General features: G+C 33.4%; 2 protein-coding genes and 1 long non-coding RNA gene across 3 annotated transcripts; 1 reads left to right on the forward strand and 2 right to left on the reverse strand.

The window, feature by feature from the left end:
* Window positions 1-5196: 5196 nt before the first annotated feature.
* LOC139996426 (baculoviral IAP repeat-containing protein 7-B-like) lies at window positions 5197-7200 on the reverse strand. Its single transcript, XM_072020798.1, has 4 exons — window positions 6262-7200; window positions 6097-6172; window positions 5351-5412; window positions 5197-5283 (listed from the first exon to the last, which is right to left on the reverse strand). The coding sequence occupies exons 1-4, from the start codon at window positions 7198-7200 to the stop codon at window positions 5197-5199; spliced, it is 1164 nt and encodes a 387-aa protein (XP_071876899.1).
* Window positions 7201-9077: 1877 nt separating this feature from the next.
* On the forward strand, window positions 9078-10452 carry LOC139996759 (uncharacterized). The gene is made up of 3 exons (XR_011802342.1): window positions 9078-9521; window positions 9779-10152; window positions 10212-10452. It is a non-coding gene; the product is annotated as an uncharacterized lncRNA (long non-coding RNA).
* Window positions 10453-17177: 6725 nt separating this feature from the next.
* Window positions 17178-18133, reverse strand: LOC139996427 (E3 ubiquitin-protein ligase XIAP-like). The gene is made up of 2 exons (XM_072020799.1): window positions 17351-18133; window positions 17178-17261 (listed from the first exon to the last, which is right to left on the reverse strand). Exons 1-2 carry the CDS (start codon window positions 18131-18133, stop codon window positions 17178-17180), a joined length of 867 nt encoding a protein of 288 aa, XP_071876900.1.
* Between the last annotated feature and the right edge of the window lie 492 nt (window positions 18134-18625).

The raw sequence follows: 18625 nt of genomic DNA on the forward strand, positions 1-18625 counted from the left end.
AGCTACCCCCTTATATGTTTTACGGACGACCATACTTGAGAGACACTCATTTCCCAAATGGACGGACACAGAGCAAGATCAGAGACAGACAAGATCACAGAATAATTATTTACAATTTTGAAGACCGACGGAGAAAGATCGGTAGTTCAGGACGTTGAAAATCGATTCTCGATTTTCCGGCAAACATTGTACGGAACTTGTTATTTCCCGTTTATGTAATTTATTGTTATTTATTGTTATAGACGGATATCGATTGTTGTTTATTTTTGTATTTTATCTAATTATTTTCACAATAAAACTCGATTTTCAGAATTCAAAATCGATCACCTGAATTATCAAAAGATTTACGATCGTACATATATATTTTCTGCACCGAAAAGTATCCTCACGGACATGGGACGAAATTTCGTATTCGACATGTGAAAACCACTTCTTTCCACCCGCGATCTAACGGATCTCTTGAACGAACACGTGCTGTAGTAAAAGATCTTATTCGAACTTGTAAGACCGATCGATAAAACGACTGGGACGAAAATTTAAAACTAATATGCATGGGATACAATACTTCGGTACACGAAACGACCGGACATACCCCATTCGAACTAACATTTGGACGACAAATGACTAACATGCCGTCCTCGATATCAAACACCCTCACCCTAACTAAAGATGAATTATTTAAACTCTGGAGGAACCGACATAACGCCTATATAGCGAAAGCAAGAGAAATCACTGAATCAAACAAAAGGCGGTATCAAAGAGATCAGATTCGAAAAATTATCAAAACACAAACTATATTCCAAGTAAAAGACAAAGTATGAGTACATAACGATCACAAAACCAACAAACTAGATCACGAATGGCTAGGACCTGCAGAAATCCTCCCCTCTAATCCACCCACCTATCTTATCGAACATTCCAACGGTCATACGCAAAGAATCCACGGTAACAGGCTAAAATCCTACTTTTCAGGAAGAAGACCGTAACATGGATCATTATAACACTCGAATACATTAAAAGCGATCTAGTGGTAAAACCACTAAATTACGCCAACATTTTCTTGGAACACATCGACGATTGCTATCTGTACAACAAACAAATAGATATCACCCTTATAGTAGGCCTTAACGATCCAATCAAGTTGATAGATTACAACTCGTAATAGATTTAATAGACCGACAATGTAAACCACCTTGCGCTCACATACCAGAAATAAGCAGCCTAAAATTTAAGTACAGAAATTTTCAAAACCTGACTCGGCAACTCAAATTATTATTGCATTATAGAAGCAAACGCGGATTGCTCAATGTCGTAGGCTCAGTATCCAAAACTTTATTTGCAACTCTCGACGAAAGGGACCTAGAACTCATTAACGAAAACATCGACACATTATTTGACTCCAACAACAAAATAAAAACAATGCTTAATGAGCAAACCGCACTTATCAAACGCGTGCTAGACGACACCAAAACAGATCAACTCGAAAACCTTGCCAACGATATACACAAGATTGAAAACCACAATGAAAAAAACGAAATGCTAGTCTCCCTAGTAATTCAAACTGAATCTACCATATCGGAACTGCATGTTAACATCGACGAAATTTTTAACACTGTCACGTTAGGAAAACAAGGAATCATAAATCCACAAGTTATAGAACCTGAACAATTCTTAAAAACACTTGACCAAATAACGAGACTAAACTTTATGACTAATCATATCGAACCTTCAGATCAAAATTTTCAACTAATTCTACATCTAAGTAAACTAAAAATATACAAACTTATACAATATACAAACTTATAAACTTATACAATACAATACAATGTGCCGGTTTTGGAAAACAATGAATGGAAAATAACTAAAATTTATCCGATACCTTCCAAACAAAACTCTGTATTCGTTGCAGCTGTAATGGAAACTGACTTGATACTAACCAACTCAGAACAATACACCTTTGCCGATAGTCACTATTTAGACAAATATTGTAAACGAACAGCAATCATCCACATTTGTAAAAGAACTGAACCGAGTCACAATAGAACCAATTCACCTGAATGCGGGTCAGAATTAATTAATAATCAACGGACAGTCAAAACTTGCCCGACTGCTGTCTTCAAATTGGAAGGACTGACGTTCGTACCTTTGCAGACAGAAAACCATTACATTATTATTCCTAAGAAGAATGTACAAATCGACGTATTATGTAAGACACGTAAAATCCTAGAAATTAGACAACCAAGTTTAATTAGCAGGAAAACCGGGTGCATAATCACATACGATCATAATATTATGAAAATAGGAGGATCACATAAAAATATCTCTTACGAAACCAAACTTAAGAATAGTATATACAGCTTCGAAGAAACAGACGTTCTAATATTAGAGAAAATATTAGAAACAGCTCCAAGAGTAACTCACAATTCTAACCGATATAAAGCCGACCTCGATACGTTGCAAATGCAAATCAGTACCCTGCAATGTGAACGACGCATAAATTCGTTGAAGGGATATGGCATATTCACACTACAAATATTAGGAATCGTAGTCCTAGGACTAGGAACAATATATGTAATGTAGAAATGTAAACTTTTCGAATGTCTACGTCGATCATTTCCCAAAAATGTATGTATCAAAATACTCTGCCCTACCGCTCGCGTAAACAGGATCGGTCAAACATCAACAGCACCAAGGACGGTTACTTACCAAAACATCGCAGAAGATGAAGATAGCGGGATCATCCAAATCGGGCGACCCACCAGAGTCATACGCTTCAATGAAGCAAAGCGAGTCTAAGAAGGGGGAAATGTCACACGCTCAAGAAGACCACCCGCTCAAGAAGGGCCGCTCGCTCAGTAACCGGATAGATTAAACACCCTGCATGCCACAGCTATCGAAACAATAACTTAAAAGGCGCCTCTGATACACCCTCCAAAGGGACTAAACCCTCCTAAACAAGCGCTCGAATCAGTCTGTTGTAACATTTCAAACCAGTTTGTTCTAACATTCCCAACCATTCTGTTGTAACGCTTGAACCGTCACTCTGTTGGATTTCTATAATAAATTTCATTGTCGCATACGAAGTTCAATTTTCTTCGCCCTATTCGTGAAAGAATCATTTCGTTGGAACCGCGATGCGAGGAGATTACCGGCGATCCGTTAATTTCGCGATTTCTTGTGTCTCCGACGTGATACCAGCGAAATCAGTAACGCCGGGAGCTGTCAAGTTTGAGGAGACAAAACCCGGTGGTTGAAGAACGCAACCACGCAGCCTCCCGCCGCAGGTAGGCAAAGTAGTCACGACAGTCACGAATCCCAACAACGAGGTAAGCTTGTTCCTTGCATTCCCGATCCACTATCCGCCGTAACAATGGCAACCGCAGACAAAATTACCTCGTTGTGTCGGAGACGAGGCCATTATAGCCGCCAATTCACGCTCATATCGAAACGACTGGATGAGTACGAACAATCCGGTCGTCAGGATGAGTCCGATTTATTATTCCTCGAAAAACATCTGGACAAATACGGGCGTGATTTCAACGCGATCCAACTGGAGCTGGCAGAATTAAGCGAGGAGGAAGACGCACGCGGCATCGAGATGTCGCAACTGTATTACGATATAGGACAACGTATGAACCAGCTCTTAAAAGCTTTCAAGGAGCTTCTCATAAAAGGGATTGCTCTCATTACCTCTATTTTTGATGCAATTCGTCGCCTTGAATACGATACTAATCTTGAAAAATATCATTAATTACTCTTATCCCTAAACTTGGAAAACCTCACAATCTGCTTACTAAAAGGCATCACTGCTTTCCCCACGCCGTAGCAAGATTCTTTAAACGAAGTCTACTCTTTATTCTTGTTCCCATTCGCGACCAAACGCGCGCAACCGCGAAGTTAAGACACGACTCTGCGACTGCAAAGTATATGGAACACATACATATATATATATACGTGCTACGATCGCGTGCGAAATAGCCGTGCGCGACCGAACGTCGATGATAGAACATCAGAAATCCTTACTGAAGATTATTTATTTATTTATTTACTTATCTACTGTATTAACTTATAATATTAACTTATTAATATTAACTATTACCTTATAATATTATTATTATTGTTATATACGTATAATATTGTATGCAATATATAACGGTATATAGGGTGAAACTGTAGAAACGTTATCTACCCTCGGATTTCTATGATTTTTGGATATGTTGCAGAAATATTTTAAACAACTTTTACCTATTTACTATACTGTATATAAAGATTGAACTTGTTTAATTTTCAATATATTGGTAAGAAACTACCGGCTCGATTATACTGTACTTCTGCTTATAGTTGTTCATCTGCGAGAGCGGCGTATGCGTCGGTCTGGTTGCCAGTCGTCGGTCACTTACCTTTTGTACATTAACAATTATTTAATTATTTAATATTTGAACCCAATACATTGATGATATTTACTTTTAATCGAGTTATAAGTTACCGGTTATAACGGACTCTTGCAGCCTCGCATGTGTACGTTGTGCACGAAGCCTCTAGGCTACGAAGCCGCCCTACCCTCGTTTCCAAAGAGAAGATAAGTGACCGGCAATCGGTAACCAAACTAACGCATACGCTGTCACAGTTGCACAACTGCAGATGCAGAATTCACTGTAGCGATGTCGGTAGTTTTTCGCGAATATCCCGGAAACTAAGCGAATTCACTTCTTATATAGGAAAAGCTTATTTGAAATATCGATTTCTACAACATATTCGAAAACATCGAAATCGAAGAGTAGTTAACGTTTCTGCAGTTCCACATACCAAATCGTATTCTCTTCAACGCTATTCAATTTTTATGCGAAAGATTTTTCCATAAAGTAAATCATTTTGTAATGATGTTTGAAATGATAAAGTTAGATGCTTCATTCTATTTAGCGTAGATTATCATATATTCAAAGGAATAGCTTTCTGTTCGTTCATTAATATGGCATTACTTAGTTTTTATCTAACTGGGAAATGTAAACATTTTCTAATGTAATTTCAATAGATAGATTTCAATAAGAGCCAATGGAACTTTAAGATCATATTCTGAAAGAACGATTCATTTGCGACCCATGGTTCCTTGCAGATATTACGCGATTCATTAGATATCCATTACACGATGCAGTACAAAAAGTTTGGCTTTGAAATTCTATTATACGGTATCTTTCATTAATAAATCTCCACCGATATGAAGGTGTAGGATCGTCTACCAAAGTCATGAGATATAATTCCTGAATATCCTGAACAACCAATAGCCTATAACCAAATTGCACAACATTTAATCATGTTTCTTTAATGCAATATAATTGTAATATCTTCTCACTCTTTTCCTTTCCAATACTCTGTTGCTTTTGACGACATATCTTTCGTTTGTTAGTTTATAACCTTAAACGAAGATAATTAAAATTAAGAATTATAATGATTTATAATGATCCTTTTCTTCTGGTAGCTATTTTTAAACAGAGAAGATTATAAGCGAAGCATAAGCAATGAAAGTATAATAAAAGAAAAAGTAAGCTATGATTTTTATGATTTGAAATATATATGTATAATACAGTTTCATTTTACTAACAATAAGGGGAATAAAACAAGGAACAATTAGTTAGATTACTAAAAACAAAAAAAAAAAGTTAACTTTATTAACATTATTGTTTCTATTTGCATATTATAACACATTTTAATTTGATAACAACTATAAAATATGTTCATATTAGAGATATGAACATGCTAATTTATATATGTACATAATTATATATATAGATGTGCATGTATTATGGCAAATATATGTGAGTTAGGGCTTTAATTTCTGTTTTGCAAATTATGCATCGTGCAAAAGCACGCGAGCAATACCAGCATGTTACTAAATGTCCACAGGGTAGGAATATAATTGTTCCATCTCGTTCCGTGCAAACTTTACACGATCGAGTATCTTTCAATTTTTTATTTTTTTGCTCCAGAGCAGCTAAAATAGTAAACAGTATATTTAAATATAATATATAATAAAATTTATTATACGTGTACAGTTTTCACACAAATTAAAGAATTTGTGATTTTATTTTTATTACTTACCAAATTTCTCAACGAGAGTCATCTCGTTAGTTTCCTCTTCACTATCGGATCTCGTATCGTCATCAACAATTGGTTCCTGAAATAAATGTAATGTACATAAGTATATATTGGAATTATTAATTATACATATGGTTCATGGTGTAAGTTTCTTTTCTTTCTACTTACTTCTTCATAATTTTCGTAGATGTTTTGCTGTCTTAGATCATTAACAAACTGGTGGCCACGAACTGTTATCAAGTAACAACAGCTTGAAGACCAAATTGCATGTCTATCCCATGGATTTTCTCCTGGACTCCAACTTACTACACCAAGTCCACAATGATAACAGATAGACATACGATCTCTTTCGTTATAGTAAAAGCCTGCATCGGCTAATAGTTCTTTATTCATAGATGTATCAGTAAATGTTGAGAATGAATTTAATCGGGATTGGTAAGTAATATAATCCAAATGTTTTGGTTTCTTAACTTTTTTTAGTCCCAAACGGCTAAGATCATATGCCGTCGGGTCTTCTGCATCTGTTACAAATCGATGGTCATTAAAATCAAAGGACTGCGAATATTCTAAACCGTAACGACATAATATATTTCCATTTCTTCGTTCTGTCGGTTGAATTTCATCAGGGTGTGTACCAATTGGCACATTACCGCAATCTTCATTGCGGACAAATCTGCACTCTGGAGACCATATCTCGTGAACTTGCATGGGAGTACGACCCTCTAACCAGTGACTTACCACCACTCGACACACAAAACATTTGACTCTATCCATTTTGCCTGTATAATAGAATCCTGCTGCTGCAAGACTGGCAGGGTCAACGAGAGGTACAAGCCAGTTTCGAAAACTCCAAAGTCTTGCTGCTTCAAAACGAAAATCACCATGATGTTTTCGAATGCCACGCGACGTCGATGGAACCGACGACACTGGATTAATCATTGGTTCCGGCATCCGGTACCGGTGTCGGTACCGGTGCCAACGATTGGTATATGCCGGTATCGGTATCTGAATCACATCAGACGAAATTGAATCGTCTGACGATTCTTCGTGTTCTGGAGATTCTTCGTATTGTGGTAGCACAGGTTGGATGTTAGATATATGCAACATCTTGTCCTTATTGTCACTTGTAGAGTTTTCACACCTATTTAAAGGGGGAAAAAAAAAAACCGAAAAAGAAAGAAATTAAAATACCTAGTAATTGTAACAAGCCGATATTATCGAAGTAATCTCAGTTCCGTGTGTTTTAGCGCAAAAGTTAAAAATTGTCTTTGAAGAATTACAGCGATTTTAATTGATATTTGAAGCGTTTGAAGGATCCCGAAACTTTCTGTACAATCTACATAAATTCTTTCGCTACGATATTTTGACTTACAAATGGTAAAACGTTTTTAGTTAATTTATTTTCGAGAAATATTATACGTGTACAGTTGATCAAACAGAAATATATTACAGACAAAACTTACGAATATGAGATGTTTAGGTATCGCTACAACAGCTCACCAACTCTTCAAATGGAATCTTCACAAAGATTTAATATCCTGTACTTGTATATTTTATATTGTTAAATTTACTAAAACTGCACTATCGTACGAACCAATCACACAAACTATTCCACTCTTACAGTAATACTGAAATTTGAATCCTAAAACTTTGAATCCTTGCTGCTAGTGCGTGTCTATTTTATATTACTATCCCTACCACATTACTCCTTCATCCCACCATAAGGCACTGTGCCGAGTGCGCAAGTTGTCGACCAATCAAATTTCACTGATGCTCCACCCCTTACCGTACCGCTCCTTATGTACCGTCCTGTATTATCATTACCTGTATATAAAATAATAAAATTATTTTTACAAATAAGTACACAATTTTTTCAATATGTGAAACATCAGGCTTTCTGCAGGAAAATTTAACCGTTTCTAACGTTTTATAAATTAATTTTCAGATAAAGTTCTCTCGCGATGCGAATAATAAGACGCCGTAGCATTATCTTATATTATATTTTATCTATCAAAGCACATCACTTGTCACTTTTCGCAAATGTTCCTTACGTTTGCCAACGATATACCATATATTTAGTTTGCCAGTAAAATTGTTAATTGCGTATGCACTAGATGATAATAAAAACGAAGATTGAAGCTATTACTTAAAGCAATACACTTTGCATGAAAAGCAATTAAATCTTGAAAAATATTGAAAGAAACGTTGTCGTTTGTCAAATGCGAAAAAAAGTATCGACAAAGTAAAACCATTAAAATTGTCGATGCCTCTGATTTGTTACTAACAATCCTGAAATTGCTAAAACGAGTGATCATACTCATTATTCAATGTCTCATATTTAATGTTTATATTCGTGTTCAATGTAGCGACGTATCTATCTTCTTTTGTTTTTTCTTTAATTTTCTTTATTTTTCTCTAGCATTTTGCATTTTATGAGTCTTAGGCAGCAAAGATTCTTAGGGCCACAAGTGAACGTTCTAAATTTTCCATTTTTGTTGTATCTTGCTGTACGTTTCTATTTATTAAGAAAATAGCAAGTAGAATTTCAAAAGAAAAATCTTTCTATTTATAACGGTATTATAATAACGGGTGCGTTTCTTATTGGCTTTATCTCTCCTGAGAAAATTCACCTATTATTCTAAACATTCTATGTTTGTATGAAACCTTCAATAGCCTAAATGAGTTTTTCTTCAATGCAATCGAGTATGACGGGTGACAGGTATACGGGCTGATAGAACAAAGGCCGCCTGCTAATCTACGGGATATTAGTTAACTTGATTCTAAGATTTACAGCGGCTCCTCAGACTACCTCGACATACGATGTTTATGATGCATCAACCTCTGGGCGACCACCCTTATTTGGATAACTACGGGGCCGTTAGGGTGTTTATTGTCAAGTATCGGTACTTTCAAGTATCGGCCGATTCATTAAAGGCAATTTCACGTCTGTGTTAGGTGAAACGTTCATCCCGCCGTCACGTCCGTCACGTTTGTTTTTATCTGCGTATCCAATGTCTCGTAAATGGCTGTGCAATGTGGTCAAATACACAGCATACAAAACTAATTAATCTGTATGAATCAATTAAATATCAAAAGCAAAACCAATGTAATAACAGCTTTAAACAGCATCTGAAAAACGATAACATCCAAGGAAACAACTTGCGATTGAAAGAGTCGTATATCGAAAAATTCAAAGGTTTATTATTAATTGATATAAAAGGATTACTCTGAACATTTTTCAATGATTTTCTATGCAACAATAATATAATATTTCTATATAATAACTTTCTTTGTTAATGTTGTACATTATTTGACATTCTTTACTGTGAATTACCCATCGAAAGCTTTTCTATATTTGCTTATCAAACAAATTTAAATGGACTTGTGTTGCAACTGTCTACCCTATTCTATAAATTATTTCAGGAAATGTAAGTATAACAGCTGTTTCTTCCATATTTATGTAAAAATGTATTGGATAAGTTTTCAAGTAACCCATACTCTGTGACGCCATCATTTTTTTTTTTTTTAACAAAATTTCAGCTGATTATAATGATGTTTTTATAAATTAAAAATTTAACAAAATTTACAGCTATTGCTTAGAAAATGTTTATTTTTGGATTTACTACCACTGCATATTTTTTCACGATATTGTACATTAACAGAATCTTTTTGTCTTTTCCTACAGTCCCCCAGATCTAGCAACATGCAGATCTTCGTTAAGACCTTAAGAGGGAAAACTATTACTCTTGAAGTTGAAGCTTCTGGCAGAATAGAGAATGTGAAAGCTAAGATCCAAGAAAAAGAAGATATTATTATTACCATCAATGCTAGCAATTCGCAATAGAAACATATACAAATAACTAGGATATTTTAATTTAACTGTACTGTCTGCAAAGATTACAGTCCATTCGGTCACAAGATTTAAATATTAAAGTATAGACAGAGAAGATCTTGATACTTGTGTTGAATATGTGCTTGAATTTAATCCATTGCGCCAACAAAATGTTCCTCCAACTATGAACGATGAAAATGTATTGAGGGAAAATACACCAACGATATGTATGTATGTATGTATGTATAAAATTTTATTATAAATTAATATTGTAAATTTATTTTAGGTTGACTTTGATTTGTTTATGACTTATAACTAATGAAGATTTAATTGAAATTGGTATAAAAAATGAAGCTGACAGAAAAGCTATATTACAAGTGGTAAATAGATCATAAAAAATCAGCGACACAAAAGGAATTTATAACCTTTTATTAGTTATATCTAACTATATGTTATTATTTTATTTGTTATATACTAAAGCTGATTTAATGTATAAATTTAAAAATATAATATGTTATGTTATAGCACATTAGTATTATTTCTTATACTAACATAGTACACTTAAAAACACATATGGTACATTTCTATTTTTACTTATAAAGATACATTTACATACATTTACATATTGCCTGTACAATTGCTGTATTCTTGATGTGCGATAATACTTTATTATTAAGTACACTTTCTTTTTTTTGCTTTAGGATCATGCGGAATTGAACGCACATTTAGACAATCACTCGATTCACTATTCTTCATTTGATCTAACTGATATATTTTAGCAATTGTTTCCGCAACATTGTTTTGATCCTATTTAATAAATTATAGAATAATTATATGTAATTTTAACATAATCATACAGAATTTAGAAACATAAATATGTGTATACTGGATAAAAATGAGCTGCTACCTATATCAGATTTAGCTTTTGATAGTTTCTCCTTTTGCGTCAAATGTTTTTGCCTTTGATCTTTTTCTTCTGGTAGCTATTTTTAAACAGAGAAGATTATAAGCGAAGCATAAGCAATGAAAGTATAATAAAAGAAAAAGTAAGCTATGATTTTTATGATTTGAAATATATATATATAATACAGTTTCATTTTACTAACAATAAGGGGAATAAAACAAGGAACAATTAGTTAGATTACTAAAAAAAAAAAAAAAAAGTTAACTTTATTAACATTATTGTTTCTATTTGCATATTATAACACATTTTAATTTGATAACAACTATAAAATATATTCATATTAGAGATATGAACATGCTAATTTATATATGTACATAATTATATATATATGGATGTGCATGGATTAAGCAAAAACGACACGAACTACAGCATTGACTTCTTTTCGGCAAACTATACATCGATCGAAATTTGAAGAGCAGAAATTACATGTTGCCAGATGTCCACAAGGTAGGAATGCATTTGTCGCTTCTCGTTCCGTGCAAACTATACACGATCGAGCATCCTGTAATTCTTGATTTTCTTTCTCCAGAGCAGCTAAAATAGTAAACGGTATATTTAAATATAATATATAATACAAATTTATTATACGTATACGGATTTCATACAAATTAAAGAATGTATGATCTATCTGTGTTTTTATTTTTATTACTTACCAATTTTCTCAACGAGAGTCATCTCGTTTGTTTCATTTACACTGTCGGATCCCTCATGATTCTCATCTGTAGTTTCTGTTGCTTCCTGTAATAAATATAATGTACATAAGTATATATTGGAATTATTAATTATACATATGATTCATGGTGTAAGTTTCTTTTCTTTCTACTTACTTGAATAGAATTTGAATAGAGATCTTGGCCTGTTACATTATTAATGTATTCACAGCCCCGTGCTTCGATTATATAACAACATGCAGGAGATGAAATTGCATGTCGAACCCATGGATCTTCTCCTGGATTCCAATTTTCTATACCAATGCTACAATGATGACAGATGGCCATATCATTTCTTCCGTCGTAGTAAAAGCCTGCATCGGCTAATTGTTCTCTACTCATATGTGTATTAGGAAATGTTGCGAATGAATCTAATCTGCATTCGTAATTAGCATATTTCAAATTTTTTAGTTTCGTAATACAGTTTGGTCTCAAACGGCTACGTCCTTCGATTGGCACATTACCGCAATCTTCATTGCAGACAAATCTGCACGATGGACAATATATCTCGTGAAGTTGCATGGGAGTACGACCGTTTGACCAGTCACTTATCTCCACTGCACACGCAAAACATTTGACAGTATCCGATATGCCTGTATAAAAGAATCCTTCTGCTGCAAGTGTGGCAGGAGGAATGGAAAAAGATCGAGGCCAGTATAGAAAAGTCGAGCGTCTTGCTGCTTCAAAACGTAGATCATATTGTTCTTGAGTGTGAAAAAACGTCGATGGAACCGACGACATTCGATCAATCGATAGCACCGGAAACGGAAACATTTCTGATATTGACGACGCCGTACTAACGAACCACACAAACTATTCCACTCTTACAGTAATACCGAACTTTGAATCCAAAAACTTTGAATCCTTGCTGCTAGTACGTGCCTATTTTATATTACTATCCCTACCACATTACTCCTTCATCCCACCATAAGGCACTGTGCCGAGTGCGCAAGTTGTCGACCAATCAAATGTCACTGATGCTCCACCCCTTACCGTACCGATCCTTATGTACCGTCCTGTATTATCATTGCCTGTATATAAAATAATAAAATTATTTTTACAAATAAGTACACAATTTTTTCAATATGTGAAACATCAGGCTTTCTGCAGGAAAATTTAACCGTTTCTAACGTTTTATAAATTAATTTTCAGATAAAGTTCTCTCGCGATGCGAATAATAAGACGCCGTAGCATTATCTTATATTATATTTTATCTATCAAAGCACATCACTTGTCACTTTTCGCAAATGTTCCTTACGTTTGCCAACGATATACCATATATTTAGTTTGCCAGTAAAATTGTTAATTGCGTATGCACTAGATGATAATAAAAACGAAGATTGAAGCTATTACTTAAAGCAATACACTTCGCATGAAAAGCAATTAAATCTTGAAAAATATTGAAAGAAACGTTGTCGTTTGTCAAATGCGAAAAAAAGTATCGACAAAGTAAAACCATTAAAATTGTCGATGCCTCTGATTTGTTACTAACAATCCTGAAATTGCTAAAATGAGTGATCATTCTCATTATTGAATGTCTAGCGTTTATATTCGTGTTCAATGTAGCGACGTATCTACGGTATCCGATTTCGCTTGCTTTTTCTTTAATTTTCTTTATTTTTCTCTAGCATTTTGCATTTCATGCGTCTTAGGCAACAAAGATTCTTAGGGCCACAAGTGAACGTTCTAAATTTTCCATTTTTGTTGTATCTTGCTGTACGTTTCTATTTATTAAGAAAATAGCAAGTAGAATTTCAAAAGGAAAATCTTTCTATTTATAACGGTATTATGATAACGGAGGCGTTTCTTATTGGCTTTATCTCTCCTGAGAAAATTCACCTATTATTCTAAACATTCTATGTTTGTATGAAACCTTCAATAGCCTAAATGAGTTTTTCTTCAATGCAATCGAGTATGACGGGTGACAGGTATACGGGCTGATAGAACAAAGGCCGCCTGCTAATCTACGGGATATTAGTTAACTTGATTCTAAGATTTACAGCGGCTCCTCAGACTACCTCGACATACGATGTTTATGATGCATCAACCTCTGGGCGACCACCCTTATTTGGATAACTACGGGGCCGTTAGGGTGTTTATTGTCAAGTATCGGTACTTTCAAGTATCGGCCGATTCATTAAAGGCAATTTCACGTCTGTGTTAGGTGAAACGTTCATCCCGCCGTCACGTCCGTCACGTTTGTTTTTATCTGCGTATCCAATGTCTCGTAAATGGCTGTGCAATGTGGTCAAATACACAGCATACAAAACTAATTAATCTGTATGAATCAATTAAATATCAAAAGCAAAACCAATGTAATAACAGCTTTAAACAGCATCTGAAAAACGATAACATCCAAGGAAACAACTTGCGATTGAAAGAGTCGTATATCGAAAAATTCAAAGGTTTATTATTAATTGATATAAAAGGATTACTCTGAACATTTTTCAATGATTTTCTATGCAACAATAATATAATATTTCTATATAATAACTTTCTTTGTTAATGTTGTACATTATTTGACATTCTTTACTGTGAATTACCCATCGAAAGCTTTTCTATATTTGCTTATCAAACAAATTTAAATGGACTTGTGTTGCAACTGTCTACCCTATTCTATAAATTATTTCAGGAAATGTAAGTATAACAGCTGTTTCTTCCATATTTATGTAAAAAGGTATTAGACGAGTTTTCAACTAAACTATACTCTGTGACGCCGTCATTCTGTTTTTAGAAAATGATAAAAAATGTTTTTTTAAATTAAAAATTGAAAAAATATACCGATATTGCTTAGAAAATGTTTATTTTAGTTTATTTACTACCACTGCACATTTTTTCACGATATCGTACATTAATATAATCTTTTTGTCTTTTTGTACAGTTTCCCAGATCTAGCAACATGCAGATCTTCGTTAAGACCTTAACAGGGAAAACTATTAATCTTGAAGTTGAAGCTTCTGACACAATAGAGAATGTGAAAGCTAAGATCCAAGAAAAAGAGGGTATTATTATCATCAATGCTAGCAATTGGCAATGGAAATATATACAAAGTAACTAGGATATTTCAATTTAGCTGCATCGTTTGCAGTCCATTCGGCCACAAGATTTAAATATCAATCCTCTGTCCTTTGGTGATGCGTTACTTGATTTTATACTTAAAAGTTTCTGTTTATAATGGAGAATAGATTTTATTTACGACTATTGAATAGAAATTATTAAATATTCTGTGTAACTCACCGTAGTATCAAATGGAGTATCTTTGGATATCTGTAGCCGTTTACCGCAAACTCCAGGTAATTTCATAAGCATATCAGATAAAAAGTGTGTAATTCTAGATTCTTTTTCTCTATGTGGAATAATTTCTAATGGACTAGTTGCTACACACATTCGAGGATATGTAAAAACTTTGGATTTGGAAATTGAAAATTTAATTTCATAAAATAAAATTCCATCTTTATTTTTTGGAAAATAATATCCATACTAAAACGTTATACATATTAATATACATAAATAATATTTGAAGGGAAATTGCAAGATGAATAAACATAGATATTGTCGTTCATACCATATTTTTCCAGTGTCTACGTAATTGGTCACAATCTTTGAAAGCACATTTTGCTGCAAGATCTTTAGATACAGATAATAGTTTGCCTTTTTTTTTTTTGCACTACAGAAAATAAAAAAAATTTTATTTTCAACCAAATATACATATATATTGCACTAAATGAAATACCTTACTGTTACCTTGGTAACACATGTACAAATGGAAGATTATAACGAGATAAATCTTTACGGTCTGCTAAAAAATGTGATATAATAGATGGTGAAAGACAGTCTTCAAGTCTTACATATGGAATTTTAAGTATTTCTGCATAAAGTTGCAAATACATTTTCCTTTCTAAAAACTTTTTAATGTTAATATTTCTCACATTATTTTAATATTAGTTATACGAAGAACAAAATTAGATTTTCTATTACCCCCTCCTATAAGTATATCTAATTTTAATGCTCTAGTTGCTTCTATAAAGTTGTAAAAATTTTGTTCCTTCAACAAAGTAATCATCAACTTTATTGCACAAAGGAGCTATCTTAGTTTGTATCGTATACCTAAGACAACTTTTATCAACTTTTGTAGCAACTGATCTTAATCCTTGATACTGACAGAAATAAAAACCAGTTTATCATGGAAATAATATATTTAGAGTCAACAAAGATTTGTATCGTGAATATACGACTAGTTGAAAATTTCTCAAAATTTTGTCCAATCTACCAGTTTCAGAAAATTGTTTATGCGTTATAACAAATATATATCTTTCTGTAGCCATTACTGGTGAAGCAATAACGTCCGATATTAAATGAATAAATAATGTAAAATTCTATTGGTAGTAAAATATAAGGATCATTAAGATCATTAAAATCATTAAGTATAATATTATGGAATACAAAGTTTTTGATTCGCAGAATTTGCCCTTGACTTACCGGCATTTCATTGTTTGCCAATAAAAATGTGATTTTGCCGATGGATCGTGAACTTCAACAAAATCAATTTCGCAAATTGCACAACATAGGTTACTCTTTTCCGGAAATAAAGCGTACAGAACCGACTGTTCTTTTTTTTTATTCATAAGATTACAAGCATCCATTATATATAATTGCTTGCTATTCTTAATTATTTGATGTTCTTGTAGATCCAATTTATACTAACAATTTTTCAAAAACGTATTTTCGAATGAATAGCCAACATTTAAAATTCTAAAAGTTGTAGTAAAATTTTAAATATGACTTTTAAGAAGAAGCTTTATTCTCAATTATGTTAAAATTAAACTTGCATGTGAGACATCTAATCTTTTCATATTTAAAAGAAATTTAAAATCTTGTTAAGTAAAAAGACGACACTTTTTCTATTACCAACAGTTTCGTTTTACTAACAATAAGGGCAATAAAACAGGGAACAATCAGTTAGATTACTAAAAGAAAAGTTAACTTTATTCAGATAAGATAAATAATTCAAATTAATGTTTAATTAAGTAACACTTGAAAAAGTAAAAAATGTATTTGATTAGTTTAATATTATGTTTCTATTTACAAATTACTGTAGAAATAGTACTAAAAGTAAAATATTTTCTCATTTCCTGATACATACATATACACTTAATTTAACCGTACGTAGTGTCACACATTTTAATGTGTGTACGTCATTTTTAAAACATTATAAAGTATATTCATATAAAAGATAGGTATAAACTAATTTATATATGTACATAATTATATATATAGATGTGCATGTATTATGGCAAATATATGTGAGTTAGGGCTTTAATTTCTGTTTTGCAAATTATGCATCGTGCAAAAGCACGCGAGCAATACCAGCATGTTACTAAATGTCCACAGGGTAGGAATATAATTGTTCCATCTCGTTCCGTGCAAACTTTACACGATCGAGTATCTTTCAATTTTTTATTTTTTTGCTCCAGAGCAGCTAAAATAGTAAACAGTATATTTAAATATAATATATAATAAAATTTATTATACGTGTACAGTTTTCACACAAATTAAAGAATTTGTGATTTTATTTTTATTACTTACCAAATTTCTCAGCGAGAGTCATCTCGTTAGTTTCCTCTTCACTATCGGATCTCGTATCGTCATCAACTATTGGTTCCTGAAATAAATGTAATGTACATAAGTATATATTGGAATTATTAATTATACATATGGTTCATGGTGTAAGTTTCTTTTCTTTCTACTTACTTCTTCATAATTTTCGTAGATGTTTTGGTGTGTTAGATCATTAACAAACTGGTGGCCACGAACTGTTATTAAGTAACAACAGCTTGGAGACGAAATTGCATGTCTAGCCCATGGATTTTCTCCTGGAAACCATCTTCCTACACCAAGTCCACAATGATAACAGATAGACATACGATCTCTTTCGTTATAGTAAAAGCCTGCATCGGCTAATAGTTCTTTACTCATAGATGTATCAGAAAATGTTGAGAATGAATTTAATCGGGATTGGTAAGTAATATAATCCAAATATTTTGGTTTCTTAACTTTTTTTAGTCCCAAACGGCTAAGATCATATGCCGTCGGGTCTTCTGCATCTGTTACAAATCGATGGTCATTAAAATCAAAGGACTGCGAATATTCTAAACCATAACGACATATTATATTTCCATTTCTTCGTTCTGTCGGTAGAATTTCATCAGGATGTGTACCAATTGGCACATTACCGCAATCTTCATTGCAGACAAATCTGCACCATGGACAATATATCTCGTGAAGTTGCATGGGAGTACGACCGTTTGACCAGTTACTTATCTCCAATGCACACGCAAAACATTTGACAGTATCCGATATGCCTGTATAAAAGAATCCTGCTGCTGCAAGTGTGGCAGGAGGAATGGAAAAGGATCGAGGCCAGTATAGAAAAGTCGAGCGTCTTGCTGCTTCAAAACGTAGATCATATCGTTCTTGAGCGTGAAGCGACGTGGATGGAACCGACGACACTGGATTAATCATTGGTTCCGGCATCCGGTACCGGTGTCGGTACCGGTGCCAACGATTGGTATATGCCGGTATCGGTATCTGAATCATATCAGACGAAATTGAATGGTCTGACGATTCTTCGTATTCTGGTAGCACAGGTTGGATGTTAGATATATGAAACAACTTGTCCTTATTGTCACTTGTAGAGTTTTCACACCTATTTAAAGGAAAAAAAAAAAAAAGAGAAAAAGAAAGAAATTAAAATATCTAGTAATTGTAACAAGCCGATATTATCGAAGTAATCTCAGTTCCGTGTGTTTTAGCGCAAAAGTTAAAAATTGTCTTTGAAGAATTACAGCGATTTTAATATTTGATATTTGATATTTGAAGCGTTTGAAGGATCCCGAAACTTTCTGTACAATCTACATAAATTCTTTCGCTACGATATTTTGACTTACAAATGGTAAAACGTTTTTAGTTAATTTATTTTCGAGAAATATTATACGTGTACAGTTGATCAAACAGAAATATATTACA

The sequence above is a fragment of the Bombus fervidus genome, chromosome 18 (genome assembly GCF_041682495.2).
Source record: "Bombus fervidus isolate BK054 chromosome 18, iyBomFerv1, whole genome shotgun sequence".
In the NCBI taxonomy this organism is placed as follows: domain Eukaryota; kingdom Metazoa; phylum Arthropoda; class Insecta; order Hymenoptera; family Apidae; genus Bombus; species Bombus fervidus.